Source organism: Solenopsis invicta, chromosome 13 (genome assembly GCF_016802725.1).
Source record: "Solenopsis invicta isolate M01_SB chromosome 13, UNIL_Sinv_3.0, whole genome shotgun sequence".
Classification (NCBI taxonomy): domain Eukaryota; kingdom Metazoa; phylum Arthropoda; class Insecta; order Hymenoptera; family Formicidae; genus Solenopsis; species Solenopsis invicta.
Genome location: NC_052676.1, coordinates 14,119,831 through 14,136,363, shown reverse-complemented (window position 1 = coordinate 14,136,363; position 16,533 = coordinate 14,119,831). Strand labels below are relative to the sequence as shown.

At 30.0% G+C, this 16,533-nt stretch overlaps 1 protein-coding gene across 5 annotated transcripts; it reads right to left on the bottom strand.

Annotated features, from left to right (window-relative positions):
- Positions 1–195: 195 nt before the first annotated feature.
- Positions 196–14,596, bottom strand: LOC105200962 (EP300-interacting inhibitor of differentiation 3). 5 transcript variants are annotated; one of them, XM_039456571.1, is made up of 8 exons: positions 14,087–14,151; positions 12,234–12,412; positions 12,062–12,154; positions 8,327–8,457; positions 7,872–7,980; positions 5,941–6,246; positions 3,994–4,109; positions 196–398 (listed from the first exon to the last, which is right to left on the bottom strand). In XM_039456571.1, the coding sequence occupies exons 1-8, from the start codon at positions 14,134–14,136 to the stop codon at positions 339–341; spliced, it is 1,044 nt and encodes a 347-aa protein (XP_039312505.1). In that variant the 5' UTR covers positions 14,137–14,151; the 3' UTR covers positions 196–338. The 5 variants fall into 5 exon arrangements, with proteins under 5 accessions (XP_039312505.1, XP_039312509.1, XP_039312508.1 ...); XM_039456575.1 differs by lacking the exon at positions 14,087–14,151 and adding an exon at positions 14,409–14,596 and having other exon boundaries at positions 339–398; XM_039456574.1 differs by lacking the exon at positions 14,087–14,151 and adding an exon at positions 14,259–14,408 and having other exon boundaries at positions 339–398.
- Positions 14,597–16,533: the final 1,937 nt, after the last annotated feature.

The window sequence follows — 16,533 nt, the reverse complement described above, 5'->3', positions numbered from 1 at the left end:
CTTATGTATTTTGTGTGTGTGTGTGTGTGTGTGTGTGTGTGTGTGCGCGTGCGCGTGCGCGTGCGTGCGTGCGTGCGTGCGTGCGTGCGTGCGTGCGTGCGTGCGTGCGTGCGTGCGTGCGTGTGTGTGTGTGTGTGCGTACGTGCGTGCGTGCGTGTGTGTGTATATATATATATAAATATATATAACACTATATTTCGTTTTAATAATTTTTATTTAAACTTATGAAAAGACGATATAATATTTAACTGAAAATATAATACCATAAATGTAAGTTATAATAGAATCACGTATCTCTTTTCCCTTTTTTAGTAAAAAAGAAAAAAACGCTTTAATAATTATTTTTCTTCATCAAAGTCTATCATTGGATGCGCCAGTTTGTATGCTTCTATTAACATCTGCAAAAGATATTAATTTTTTAAATTTTTAATCTTAATTTGCATAATATATCTTAAAATTAATATTGATATTTAATATTGATTGGATAAATTTGTCAAAATATACAAAATTTTGACAAGTCAAAAATTTTAAATTGCTTTTATACAACATGTTTTTATGTTTGGCAACAGGTTGAAGAAAATTTAATTCAACGAAATGCACATTTTGAGCTGGTTTTTGAAACGACGTCTACTATCTCCTCACTACAGCTTGAGGCTTTAACGGTCGAGTCATCAATCGCGCATGAGGCGCTGTAGCCTCAGGGACATCCATATCTTATAGCGTTTTTCACTGGGAAAACTGAGTGTACACTCGCTGCTGGCAATTGGATGTTTCGGTTCGCGCGATGACCGTGCTAACGGAAACGCCCAATTACCTGTAGCAAGTGCACACTAAATGCGCACTAGTTTTCCCAGTGAAAAACGCTATTAAAAATATGCTAGGTATCCCTTCTGCCAAACTATTATTAAAGCATTTATCGAAGTAATTTATCTTCGCGCAGGCGCGCGTATATTAAGCATTAAATTTTCTATTAGTAATGTATTATGTATTCTTTATAATAATATTGTAACGATATATAATAGAGTTTTAATAATAGCTTTCCATATCACTCATGAGATACTATTGTTGATGCGTTTTTTTTTAAGTGGTTTTCTGCAGTAAGCCTATTCCACTAAAAAGAAAGAGATAAACAAATATGCAGGAAAACAATTCTATATTGCAAAATATATATTTTATAGAAACAAGAAATCAAAAAAAAATAAAAAAATCTTACAAATGATTATGGAAAGCTATTGTTAAAACTCTATAATTATAATTGTCACAACTATATGAGAAACACATTAATGATAGAAAATTTAATGTTTAATATATATAAAATAAATTATTTCAATATAAATGTTTTAATAATAGTTTAGCAGAAGAGATATGCCTAACATATTTCCGAGATGGAAACGCTCTTGAAATTACAGCGCTCTACGTGTGATCGGTGGCTCGGCCGTCGAATCTCGAACGATAGTGGAAAGATGGTATGTACATACGTTTCAAAAATAGGCCGAAATCGCATTTCATTGCGACCATTGATTTAACCCTTAAACACACCGATCCGGAAAATTATGTTAAAACATTTTCCGATTTGAAATGCTTTTCAACTTGGAGAAACTATAATTTTGGTTCTAATATTTTTCAACATTTTCCTTTTTTTTCAAATAAAAGTTCAGAATCTCGGAAACGTAACTGCACAATCGGCATTGCTGAAAAATGATTTATCGCGAAGTTATAAAGGAGAAACCATTAATAAAAAATTGTTCAAAAATCCACTTTTTTTTTTTAAATCATCTTTGCAACAAAAAAACTTATAAAAACTTTAAAATAGGCGTTTTAAAACTAGAGTCATACTTTTAAGAAAAAATTATGGGATTGTCTTTCCTTCTAAGGCTCCTGAGTACTCGCCGCGGCCATATTGAAGTCGTGACGTCAGAAGCGAGAAATTGCGTGAAATGACACGTAATTTTGTCCGACGTGCCATTTCTAAATAATGCCAATTTGGATGAAACAGACTAATCGGATGGCTTTAAAACACTTCTAAATATCGGTCACGACTATCCTTTTTTCGCCTAGCAGTCAGTAAATAGTCGTAAAAAGCACGTAAAGTGACGTCTATTCAGACAGGAAAACACACGGATAGCAATTGAAAGGAGTGAAAAATATACTTTTATGTATAAAATTCAAAGAAACTTTACTCGCGGTCCATTTTTACGAATTTGGTAAATACTAAACAAGCCATATTTTCACAATGAAACACATAATAACAAAATGACATGCACGATAACATTTCATCAATCTGTCACGTTTCACGTGTATTAGTTCTAATTTTGTCCGCGACGAAATGTCGCTATCGTCAACGCGGAGTTCTCGGCTGTGGAGTCAGGAGCCTTAAAAAGTATAATTATGTAACAAGGAAAAAATAGGAAGTATTTTTGGATGTATAAAAATCCATTTTTCTTTACGAAATCATATCATTGCAACAAAAATCTTTTAAGAACTTTACAATACGATGTTTTAAAGCTAAAAAGTTATACTTTCAAAAAAAAAAAAAAAAATTATGTCTATGGTTGCGTTCAGCGAACTCAACAGTTGAATCTACTTGAACGTACTCATTATCATTCCTATTAAAAAATATAATTATGTATCAAGATGCGAATATGAAGTATTTTTGATTAACTCAAGGTATCTAAAATTGAAAATTGATGTGTTTCGTGATATATTTAGGACCCCATGCAGAAGCCTTCTCTATATAATATACTATCTTTAGACAGAGTATATGCGAACGTCGCGAATGGACCTGTTCGAACGTGTTTTGTCCAGGTTTTTTATATAAGATCACTCACAAAAAAGTTACACTCACATATAATAGTGGTCCCACAGACTGCAATAAAACTTTGCTCCCGTACCGTTCAAATTCTAGTTGACCAATAAAGTTGATCAACCATATCAATTAAAAAAGATTTCAAACTTTTTTATCCCCTGATTAAAGCCTCCTATCTCGTTCCATTTTCACACAGCAAGCGTTTGAAATATTATAGGGGGTCTCGCCTTAGGGTGTTTAAGGGTTAAGGAATGATTCTAGTTAATAAAATAAGACAAAAATTAAGAATAATAAAATTGCCATTAAAGTTTAATTTTTTATAAACAAATAATATATAATTAAAGTACAACTTTCGAAACTTAAACAATAAAAAATTAAAAATAAGACTACTGAGAGTCAGCGCGGTTATAGGTGCGCAATCACAATTATTAATATTATTATAAATATTCATCTTGAATGACAAAAGCGACGGTTAGACATTTTTCAAGATTCCATTATCAATACACTGAGGATGACTCCAAAGTGAGTCGAAACACTTAAATTCACTTTTGTCATTTAAGATGAATAAATATTTATAATACTATTAATAATTGTAAATGCGCACCTATACTCGCGCCGACTTTCAGTAGCCTTATTTTCAATCTTTTGTTTTTAATTATAATTGTTTAAATGTTCACATAAAAAGTATCTAAAATATATAACTATTTAGATATAATTAAAAAGCAAAATCTCTATTAAAATTAAATTTTGTTATTCTTGTAATTCTGAATATTTAAATATTTATGTAAGTGTCTAAAGTGTTGTATCCATGATTCTAAAAATCGGTTCAAGATCTCGGATAAAGAGAAAATTGGCCATTCTAATTTAAACCATTCGGTCAACTGATTAATACAATTGGTCAATTCTTTCTGTTTGAAATCTGACAGATTTCTAGCATCATAGACACACTTAATTAAAGCATATGAAATATTTATAATTAAAAAACAAAACTTTAATTGTTAATTTTCTTAGTCTTGATTTTTTTTGCTTTATAATCTAGAGTCATATTCAAATCCCCCCCGCCCCTCCCGTTGCTAAACACTCTGTGTGAAATTTAAAGTAGCAAAGAATTTGTTTTGCATATACGTTAAAATTAAAACCAGCTTTAATTCAGATTTGTTAAAGGATTTTTCGAAAATTTAACTTACTTTCCATTGCTTCATGTTTAATGATATAACACCCTGAATGCCCAATCGACTACCAGATCGTTTTTCTTGTGAATTTGCTTCCTTACGACATGGTTCCACAGTGAGAGTTTTGTGATCTGAGATAAAAATAATCGTCAAATTCTGATAATAAATAAGAAAAAGTGACAACAATACGTTTAAAGATGAATAATAGAATTTCGAAGATAATTATTGTCATTTCTTAAAGTACTTATTAATATATTTTGTTTCTGTTTTTTGTTCTAATAAATGTGAAATATGAAGTCAAGTTAGCCTAACGTCTTAAAAAAAATTATGAAAAATATTTGCCCGTAACATGTACTCTTAAGGCAAACAGTGAACCTAATTGGCCATTTATCTACCATAATAACAAGAACAAAATAAAACATTAATATAAAATATACTTTCAATGTAATTTCAAGAAAATATCATTCCTATATGTACAGGGTATCAGAAAATAATCTTCCCTGCTCTCGTGGGTGGATAGAACAAGTCATATTGAGAAGAAAAGTCCTTTACCATTTTTCATTATTCGCAATAGTTACGAGATAAAAATTAGTAAAACTAGAGGCAATTACAGGTAGCGGCGCGGTAAGGAGAAAGAAGCAGCATTGTTTACCGACCAGTGCGCTGGCGTTCGGCTGCCACACACGCGAAGCCGCGCACATACGTGTCTCGAACTTTACTAATTTTTATTTCGGTAACTATTGCAAATAATGAAAAATGATAAAGGATTTTTCTTCTCATTGTCAGTATGACTTGCTCTATCAACCCACGAGAGCATGAAAGGTTATTTTCTAACATCCTTTATACAGGATGTCTGACAATTAATGATAAATCTCATGCAGGTAGAACCAGGACCACACTGACAATGAGTCAAAAAGTCCTGTAACTTTGTCCAAAAACTTTGATTAGTTTTGCTCATCGCCAAATCCAAGCGTGCGATTGAGATTGCCAAGCGCGCAGAGTGGAGTATTTACTGCTTGCTGCGGGGAGCGGCAACGGCTACGCAAAAACAGCGCGTAACGCTAGGCCCCCGCTCTGGGGCAAGCAGTAAACTCCCCACCCTGAGCGCTTGGTAATCTCGATCGCGCGATTTGGATTTGGCGGTGAGCGGGACTAATTCGGAATTTTTATTAATTTATAACTCGTTAACTATTGCGAGAATCGCAAAGTGGTACAGAACTTTTCGACTCACTTTGGTCCATTCTATCTACGCGGAGACCGTCCGTCCATCGCCAAAAAATAGGCAGCCGCGGCATGCGGTGCGATAAAGCGGGTAAAACAGCCATTGCTGCTTCTGCCTTCTCACCGTACCGCCTGCCGTAGTTGCCTATGGTTTGGCGACGAACGGACGGTTTCCGCGTGCGGTGGGTAAAGAAAATACGCGCTTATTTGACGAACTTTACTAATTTTTATTTCAGTAACTATTGCGAATAATGAAATATAGTAAAAGAGTCTTTCTTTTCAGTATGACTTGCTCTATCAAGCCACGGGAGCATAAGTTTTAGTTTTCTGACACCCTACATAATCCTGAAATTGGAAAACAATGTATAACTACGAATAAAATGCGCACAATACGTATATACCTGCTAAAAATTTAAATTTTTTGCAATAATACTACTTTTCTTTCAAAGAAATAATGGCGATATCAATTAATATTATGAAATAATGTATTAGGTACATAGTATGTTTCTAATTCTGCCAATAAAATCAGCTAATGTACAAATTTTTATGCTTTTTTTATAAATTAATCCAAAACTGATTAATAATTTATTTATGAATTAACAATCAACTAAAAATTAAATATAATAGTTGCGTTCAGAAACTGTTCTGTAATTTAAAAACAATTATTTTATTATCCTGAAATTTATCAAATGCAGATGGGCATTAGAGAAGTGCTATCATACATCCTAAAAAAAAACACACCTTTTTTCAGTTCCACTACTCCGTCTTTTACAAGGAAAGAGATGTACAACACATTTCTAACAGTTCGTCCAAAATCATGGGGGTGCAAAATTAATTGAAAGAAATCGAGTGGTTTTCCCATCTCTTTACAGTGACACGTGATTAACTTTTTAATCTTTCTTACAGTACGTTCTACGCTGTCCTCCTCTTTGTTTGTATTTGCATGTAACACTATTTTATCAGGTATTGTTACTGCAGCTTGTGATGCTGTTCTCGGTTCAGGTTTCTTTCTAGGTACTGTCTTCTTCTCCAAAGGATCCAATGTGCCTGAATTAAAAAATATAAAAAATTTGACCACATTCTTAAATGGATAATATAAACTTAAAATTACTTGATAAGCCACTAAAAAAATATTCACAGAAATATATTTATACTATACATATATATATATGTATATAAACAAAATTATTGCAACACTTATTTATACCAAAACTTTGCACAACTTTAAATAACCATAACTTTGTTAAAAATTGTCGTACTTAAAAGATTTTTTTTTTTTCATTTTAAAGCTTAAAGTCTCTACTTTAAGATGCATTTGGTTAATTTTGAATTTTTGCTTTCCTCCTTCCGCTGTCTCTTTAAAACTACGGACATGTTTTGTTTCTAAACATTTGCATAGTTTGACGCACTCCACGGGGTAAAATGAATTTTTTTCGCAAGATCACAATAGCCGTCATAAAATTTGGAGTTTTCCCTGTAAATTGAAAAAAAATCAGGTTTGTACGATTTTTTTTTAAGGAGTTAGGATGTATCAAAGTTATGTATGCATTTTTGTCAGTTACCGCCAGCATTACCCGGATTTCGATTTGTCTCATTGATAATGAGGCAATCTTCTCTAGCTGACGTTATTCGTCTTCGACCTTGTCTTCATCTTCCACAAAATCCGCCTGTTTTTTGATAACGCCCAAACCCGAAAGATAGAGAATCGATGACCTAGTTTCCTTGCAACATAACTTTGATTCAATCTTTCTTTCAAAAGAGCAATGATTTGCGCACATTGAATGTCGTTCAAACTAGGCATTGTTACGACTTTATCGTTTGCTTCTTGAGTGATACAGTAAAGAATAAGTTTACGCTTATATAGTTTTGATGTTTACAGTTTTTATGGGAATCAATGTAAATCGCTACATTTCACAGCGTTTATCTGAATCATGCAAAAACTGTAAACATTAAAACTCTATATAAGTGTTATTCTTTATTGTATCACTCAAGAAGCAAACGATAAAGTCGTAACAATGCCTAGTTTGAACAAAATTCAATGTGCGCAAATCATTGCTCTTTTGGAAGGATTGTATCAAAGTTATGTTGCAAGGAAAATAGGTGTTCATCGATCTTCTATCTTTTGAGTTTGGGCTCGTTATCAAGAAATAAACGGATTTCGTCGAAGAAGACGACAAGGTCGAATACAAATAATGTCAGCTAGAGAAGATTGCCTCATCATCATTGAGACCGATCAAAATCCGGGTAATGCTAGCGGTAACTGACAAAAATGCATATATAACTTTGATACATCCAAACTCCTCGAAAAAAAAATCGTACAAATCTGATTTTTTTTCAATTTGCAGGGAAAATTTTACGATGGCTATCGTGACATTTGCGAAAAAAATTCATCTTACCCCGTGGAGCGCGTCAAACTATGCAAATGTTTGGAAACAAAACACGTCCTTACTTTTAAAGAAACAGCAGAAGGAGGAAAGCAGAAATTCAAAATTGACCAAATGCACCTTAAAGTAAAGATTTTGAGCTTTAAAATAAAAAAAAATCTTTCAAGTACGATAATTTTTAACAAAGTTATGATTATTTGAAGTTGTGCAAAATTTTGGTATAAATGTAATTATTGTAATTATAATTCAATATAAATGTACATTTATTTCTAATAATTATAAACAAACCTAATAGTGTGCTGTTATTAGGAATCCTTTTGAAAAATTTTGTTATCCGTCTTTCTAAAAGTGACCAATTCGGAGAATGTGACTTTCCTGCTTTTCGCAAATGTTTTATCTAAATAAGACATAAAGATTTCAATAATAATTATATGATAATAATGAATAGGGCTCGCAAGTTCGTGAAAAATTCGTGTCGCACTCTGAGCACTGCTGCATGTAAATTGCACGTGTATATGTTTACATTCAGTATTTTCAGCAAATTGCGCATCAAATAAGAATTAACGATCGTCAAAAACACACTTCCCACAGCAGCGCTTAATGCAACACATAATCTCAGACAAAATTCTAGATCGTAATAATAAAAATAAAAATGAAAAAATAAAATTGTCTAAAAATATAACAAATGTAGAGAAATATAAATATAAATGTATATAATTATAATCTCTCTTTAGCAAATCTACCAGTTTTTTTGAAAAGTCAATATGGTCATAGTCGCGCAATCTCTTCGTCAACGAGACCGTGCAAGTTTTTAGAACTTTGGAAGACGATGTCATCATTTGTGAATCGATAAGCACCTCCTGCTGATTAGAAACTAAAAATATAAACACATAATAAACACTAAAGAAGATATATAATACAGTAATATAATCAAATATACATGTACTAAAAAAAAAATTTTTGTTTTTAAATTGTAATGTTAATGGTTCTTCAATGTGTGATTTAATGCATGTGAATTATGAGTTACATTACACGTAGAATATATGGAATGGACCGTTTTAAACCAATCAATTTTATTCGAAATTATTAGTGATACAAAAAATGCTTCAGGTAAAAATAGAACGATTTTGAAGGAGATATTTTGGTCATATTGATTTTTTTTTCTAGATAGAAGAACCAAAAAGATATATTTTTTAAAAAGAATTGTTTAATTTTCTTTACGTAGTCTAATTCTTCCAGTTATAAAAGTATTAAGATAAAGTTGTTAAAAATTCAATAGTTTACGAGATATTTCATACTTCTGACATATTTTGCCAGAGAATATAAAATACCTTATAAAAAATTGCAATTTGTAATTATGTATTATATATATATATATATATATATATATATATATAGGTGTTTTGGAAAAGTCTCAAAATAAGCTACAAGAATATGCAATAAAAGATACAATATTAGAGTATCGGTAGTTCCCTAATTAAAGAGTATCGGTACTTCCCTAACATTCTATATTTCTTATTGCTATATTTTCTTGTAGTCGATTTTGAGAGCTTTCCAAAGCTTTCCAAAGAGCTTTCCTATAAATAAGTTTATTTTCGTTAAGGACTTTCCGAGTTATGACGCTTGAAAGTTATAGTACACCGTATTCAAGCCTCACAACTCGGAAAGTAATCAACGAAAATAAACTTTCTTGTAGTGTTTTGGAAAGGTCTTGACATCAGCTATTAAATTGTAGAATCAAAAATAGGGTGTTCCAATTAAAAAAGTTAATGTGATTTTGATCTGACCTTGGTGACGCTATCCAAGATCAAACTGATAAGATCAAGTAAATAGATCTTTTGAAACACTATAACTTTTGTCTGAAACATTTTCTTGTGAAATGCCAAAAAACGAAAATATTTAGGAGTTTTTTTACATTTTGCACACCCTGTGTATATATATACACGCACGCGCGCGCACGCACGCACGCACGCACGCATGTTGCCTTTAATATATATATATATATATATATATATATATATATATATATATATATGTTAAAGGTAACTCTGTTTTCTTTACACCAATTGATTCATCTTAATATTCTATACAAATATTAAATAAAATACAATTATTAAAAAATTAAGTTTAATGAGATATTAATAATTAATGAGATATTTTGTGTCTTACTGTAAAATATGTCAAAATAAAGTACGAAATATCTTGTAAAATATTTTCAAACTTTACTTTAATACTTTTATATGTAGAATAACTAAAGAAATTAGACTATACAAAAGAAAACCAGATAATTCTATTTTTAAAAAATTGCGATGACCTTCATATCTTTTAGCGCTTCTGCCTAGACAAAATAACATGATCAAAATACGTTCCTCTTGAAACCGTTCCACTTTCATCTAAAATACTTTTTTGTATCTTTAATAATTTCAGAAAAAATTAATTGGATTGAATAAAATGATCCACCAATGGTTAACAATCAAGGTGTGATACTCACAAGAACTTGATTTTTTTGTGAATAATCCTATTCTTCATTTTTTAAATAAGCTCAGATAAAAGCTATCTTTATTTTTATAGAAGATATGAATTTTTGAAAGATATGTAAGAGATTTTCTACAATAAGTTATTAGTCGTTATCAGAAGTCATAAGAATCGACCAAACGCAATCAAATGTGAGGAAAATATTTGACTGCGATTGGTTAATTCTTATGGCTTATGACCAGTGTTTGCTGTTATCTATATAAAATTATCTAGATAAAGAAATAGCTTTATCTTATCTTTATCTAGATGATCAGAATATAAATTATCTTTATCTTATCTTAGATTTAAAAAAGTGTTATCTTTATCAAATTATCTAAGATGACGTGTAGTGGAATTACAAAAATCGCATTTACAAAAACCACAAGTTGATCTCACGCTGTCGCAATAACTATTATAATCAAATATCGTTTTCAACTGAAGGCGAACCCGGGTCAGATTCGACGCTAAAATATAATACATCATTACCATCATCGGCAGCAGTAGAGCGCCTCTTCAGTTGCGGATAGTAGATATTTGTACCTGGTAGAAATCGATTATCGGACAAATTATTTAAAAAACTATTATTTTTAAAAAATAATGATTTATAATTTCCTTTTCATTTATTATTTTAATCAATAAATGTTCAATGTTCAACCAATAAATAAAAGTTTTATAAAAATTTTTCTGTATTCTATGTCCTTCCTTAACAGTTAAATTATCTTAAAATTATCTAGGTAAAACAATATATAAATTTATCTTTTATCTAGATAAATTAAATTTGAACCATCTTTATCTTATCTAAGATAATTTTAAATGTAATTTATCTTATCTTTATCTAAATAATTTTAAGTTATCTAAGCGCAACACTGCTTATGACGCTGACTAATACCCGTATTCATAGTCCCTCCTTAAAAAATGAGGATTTCTTGTTTCTGGCTGTTTTTGTTTTGCATAGGGTAAAACGTAGTACGTGAGACAAAGACAGACAATAACAAGGAATCCTTGTTTCTCAAGGAAGAACTATGAATACGGTCGTAATACTGGCTTAGTGTAGAAAACCTCTAAAACATAAAAGGGTTGTCAACGCTTAAGTATATAATTATATAATTATACATAACCCAAAACGTTTTTTACTTTTTTGCATATGTCCAAATTTGAGACAAAATCAACAAAATAGGAAAAATAGTAAAAATTATAACATTTTAGGTCAATATGACCCAGATTGCAAAAAATTAAATATTACAGTTGATTTATGTAAAATTTTATTATAATTGCAAACTTTGTTGTTCTTTAAAAGAAAAACAACTCAGAACTAATCAGAACCAAATAATCTCTACATTGAGTTCTGAAATAAAACTTTATATAAATTGAACACTTAAAGTACTCATACAAAAGAAATCATATAAAAGAAACTCAGAATTTTGTCATCTATTTCTTAATTACATTTCCATTAAAAAACATTTGTGCTTCTTATCGAAATAATGTTTGAGTCAGATACAAAATCTCCGCCAACTTTTTTATATTACTTTCAAATGCAATATAGAACAATGTAAATTTTCATAATTTTATTATTTTGAAAATACAGGGTTGTATTTTCAAAAACACGTGATTATTAATGGTTGGAACAACTATTTACCATAAGAGATGACTTACTGACTTCACTCCATAAATTACATGGAGTGCAGTTGATAGGTCATCTCTTGTGGTGAATGGTTGTTCCAACTATTAGTAATCACCCTGTAGATGTAATACATATTTAATAAGAGTTTTCTTATTCTTATTTTAAATTTTATTTTATTATCTAGAACCATTCCTTAAATTTTTTCCTGCCTGCTGCTGAATATTGTATATATTACTTTTATTATACATGTATAGTTCATCTTGTATATATAAAATTCTACATGATGTTTATACATTAAACAAAAATATTATATACATAAAAATATAATTATAAAATTGTTTACCTTTTTCCTGTATGCTTGTTTCATTAGTAATATAATCAGCTTCATTTATGACTTCATCCAGCTTATTTATCGTGGAATTATTGATTACTTCCTCTGCAAATTATTTATTAATTAACAAAATGTTGTTCATCGGATTGTATAAGGTAAAAAGAAGATAAAACAATTTCTTTACGTAAAAGCAATGTCTGCTGCAAGGCACGTTTCAGGCAACTTTTACGTTCCCTGGGAAGTCTCATGTTGGTCAAATTGAAAGAATTTGTTGATGAATTCCTGTTACTAGACATCTTGATCAAATATTTAGAGTTTCTGTACCTCGATAACTTCTTCAAACAATAATGAAAGCACTCTATTCTGTAAGCAAAGACAAAAATAATATTTTAAAAAGGTATTCTAGTTTAGAATGCAAAATTTTTTTTAAAGAAAATTGCTGTACAGATTTTCCTAGGCTTTTGCATATTTACTTGTCACATATTTAGTAAATTATTATCAATTTTAATATGACTAAATGTTCATTAGTTTTTATGTTACATAAATTTAAAAACACATTTTTTTAAATGATTGACATTGTCCCAAAACTATATCAATGATAGTTACTTCAATTTTTTAATGTATATAATATAGGTACATATCTATGAATTAGGATAAACTAGAATTGTAAAAAAATATCTCTAAATTTACTTATTTTTGCATGTTAAATTCAATCAATTTTTTTGATCAATTATTGTATTTTAAAACTATACAATTTCAATAATTTGCAGTTTTTTATTTATCCTATATGATAAACAGACATGTATTTTGCATGTACACAAAACTTGAGTTTTCAATAATTTCTGTGGAATTGTTTCAATCAGTTTAAAAAATATATTTATTTTTAAATTTACATAATAAACTTATAAAAAAATTATATTAAAATTTGTAGATATTAATTAAAAATATACAAGTATACACATGTAGACATATAAAAAAATATTTGGTTGTCTTTAAAAATTCCTAAAAATAGGTCACTCTTTATGTTCTAGAATTCTTCCTTAAATGATTATCAATTGTATAATTTAAAAAATTAATAATTTTAATATTAATACTTTTAACACATTATAAATGACACGTAATTTTGTTATATATTCACATAATTATATTTTAAGTCTTATTTGATGTTTTTTTGCAATTATTCAGTTCAGCTTCCAGCATCAGTACTGATAACAGAGCCACACAAAAAAAGTGTCATGTCCGAGAGATTAGACCCATGTATCCTTATTTATTTTGAGACTCTAAAACCAAATATGACTTCAGAATTGCACCATCAGGTTAGGATTTTTTTTACCGAGTTGAATAGTGTGTAATTTTAAGGAATATTTAACAATTTTTTGAGGATAAAAAATCCTGATCTAATGATGCAATTTTGAGGTCATATTGGATTTCAAAGCCTCAAAGAAGGATACATAGATCTAATCTCTTGGACATGACACTTGTTTTTTTTTGTGTGGCTGTGTACCCAGATAGCAAAACGTGATAACTCAATCTAAAGCAAATCATCGCGCAGATTAAATTGCTTGTTAATTGCTATTACGTTGCCTTTTATTTAATGCGACAAAAATGTTTTAGTCAATTTAGTATCAATATGCTGAGTTTTATTGTCGAGAAAAATTATTGAAGTCAATCTGTGTTATTATATTGTGGTAAGTTGTGTTTAGAACTTGCCATTACTATATTTTAAAAATTGTTTATAGCAATCTGCGAGCAACATGACAGCAACATGTGAGCAACAATTCCCATTTATAACTTGTAATAAGTATAATGCTGATAAGTTGTTGGAAACTTGCTGGTATTATATTTTAAAAACTATTGTTGGCAAGAACGTAATGGTAAGAGGATACCCCCTTCTGTTGCTTTGCTGACAACTAATATGAATATTTGTGACAAGTTGCAATTATTTGGCTATCTGGGTAATTAATACTGATAAGTATGTTTATTAAATGCAGTTTTTAACAAAACAATCATATTTTATTTCAAGGAGCAAAGCGGCACTTTTGTTTATCAGACTTTATCGTTTCGTTAAAATCGACTAATATGCGCATCAAATTGATGTAGATTATACATATGATACGTTCTTGTTTACACAAATTTATCATAAAACAGGTTAGGTTAGATTAAGTTTCCAATTAGTACTGTGTACTGGTCGAAAAAACTTTTCTGTTACCAGTCCAAAAAATGTGTTTCAGCATTTGTATAACTTGCACTCATTTTATGAAATATTTTTAAGATTTTTTTTTTTAAACTTTTAATGCTATCCACAACCCAATAACACAATCAATAACCTATTGAAATCTTTTGAAACTTGAACGCGTACCAAATCCAGCGTACCAAACTACTATGCACTACTATGGCTTTGTTTACACCGAATACTTGGGGTGTTTACGATAACTAATCGGATCTCGGATTGGATTGAACAATGGTACTCAACGTATGTATAGAAAATTTCCCTAGGCTAATCGGATTGACGATTGCTGTCTCAAATGTAATCCGATTGATGACGAAAGCGTGGAGATCGAGAAGCATGCTTGAAAAGTAAGTCTCTTTATTTTATTAAATAATAACACAAAAAATCAAAGATAAAGTTAAAAAGAATGATTTGAATTTAGATTTATTGTAATTTTTTTTGTCTAAACACTGGATTTCGTTTAAATTTCTGTTTGTAAAAATTAATTAATTTATTCTAAAGTTTGTAGTTATATCGGAAACAAATCAAAATTAATAAAACAATTATTAAGTACATATTAAAGCATATAATATTTCAAGCATATCATATAGAATTCCTGTTTATTATAAACTTAGTAAAAATAACTTTGAAATTATTCAACTACATTATACATTAATCAATATTAATTTATATGTTAAAAATCAATAATGTCTCTGAAAATGTTTTTTTTATTCTTTTCCAGATCGTAAACTTCAACTCCAAGAATAAATAAAAATTACTGGAAAATGGATTGACATGAAAAGGGCATTATTGAACAATATCAATTTGTGCTAACTTAAAATTTGTAAAATCTGCTATTCTTTGTTAGTTGTTCATTAGAAAGTAATAATATAAGAACGGAATATATATAAATAAAATTAAAATAATTGTATGCATATATGATGCGTATATTCCATTTTTATATTATTACTCTCTAATAAACAACTAATAAAGAAAAGTAAATTTTACAAATTTTAAGTTAGCACAAATTGATATTGTTCAATAATGCCCTCTTCATATAAATCCATTTTTCCAGTAATTTCAATTCCAGTAATTTTTATTTATTCATGGAATTGAAGTTTATTTACGATCTGGAAAAGAATAAAAAGAACATTTTTAGAAACATTATTGATTTTTAACATATAAATTAATATTGATTAATGTGTAATGTAGTTGAATGATTTCAAAGTTATTTTTACTAAGTTTATAATAAATAGGAATTTTATATGATATGCTTAAAATATTATATGCTTTAATTTGTACCTAACAATTAATAATTGTTTTATTAATTTTGATTTGTTTCCGATATAACCACAAACTTAAGAATAGATTAATTAATTTTTACAAATAGAAATTTAAACGAAATTTAGTGTTTAGACAAAAAATATTACAATAAATCTAAATTCAAATCATTCTTTTTAACTTTATCTTTGATTTTTTGTGTAAATTGAAAAAAATAAAGAGACTTACTTTTCAAGCATGCTTCTGCGTCTCCACGCTTTCGTCATCAATCGGACCCCTTTTGAGACAGAGATCGTCAATCCGATTAGTCTAGGGAAATTTTCTATACTTACGTTGAGTACCATTGTTCAATCCAATCCGAGATCCGATTAGGTATCGTAAACACCCTTGGGTTGTGTTCCGATATTAACTGCCAGTACTGAAAATGTATAGTATATGTGACGTGAACTATAAATTTTCAGTACTGCCAGTAAAAACGGAACACAGCCTTGATACGCGTAATATTTAGTAACTTTCTATTCAATTATCTCAAGCTCAATGCACACAGGAGTGTGCGTCAACGCGTTACGCGTGGCGAATAGCCAATCATTTTTTCGTTTTTATGACAAGAAATAAGAAAGCAAAAGAATGATTGGCTATTCGCCACGCATAACGCGTTGACGCGTCTTGTGTGCATTGAGCCTTAGGGTGCATCCCGACGGAGGAAATAGCGGAACCGTGGTGGGAATAGACATGAGGTTTGTTCGAGTTGCTTGAAATCCCCAAAAATTTTTGCACTCGAGATGAGATAAATATATATTCGATCGTAAGAAAGAGAGAGACGACAAAGAAATTAATTCAAAAAGGGCAGCAACACGAACAGGCCTATGGTGTGCCAGCGTTTCGGAAGTCACGCCCCTTTTGTCATCGAGGTGGTCGTTCGGCAAACAGGCTGGCAACTGCGAAAAACTAAATGTTTTATGATTTGAGGTTACTACAATTGTTTTCATTGTAT

Coding starts and splice junctions, on each gene's coding strand:
- LOC105200962 (XM_039456571.1), bottom strand. CDS start 14,136: ATGCGCATATTAGTCGATTTTAACGAAACGATAAAGTCTGATAAACAA. Junction 6,247..7,871: donor TAATAACAGCACACTATTAG/GTTTGTTTATAA, acceptor TTTTTAATTCAG/GCACATTGGATCCTTTGGAG. Junction 399..3,993: donor TAAACATGAAGCAATGGAAA/GTAAGTTAAATT, acceptor TATCTTTTGCAG/ATGTTAATAGAAGCATACAA.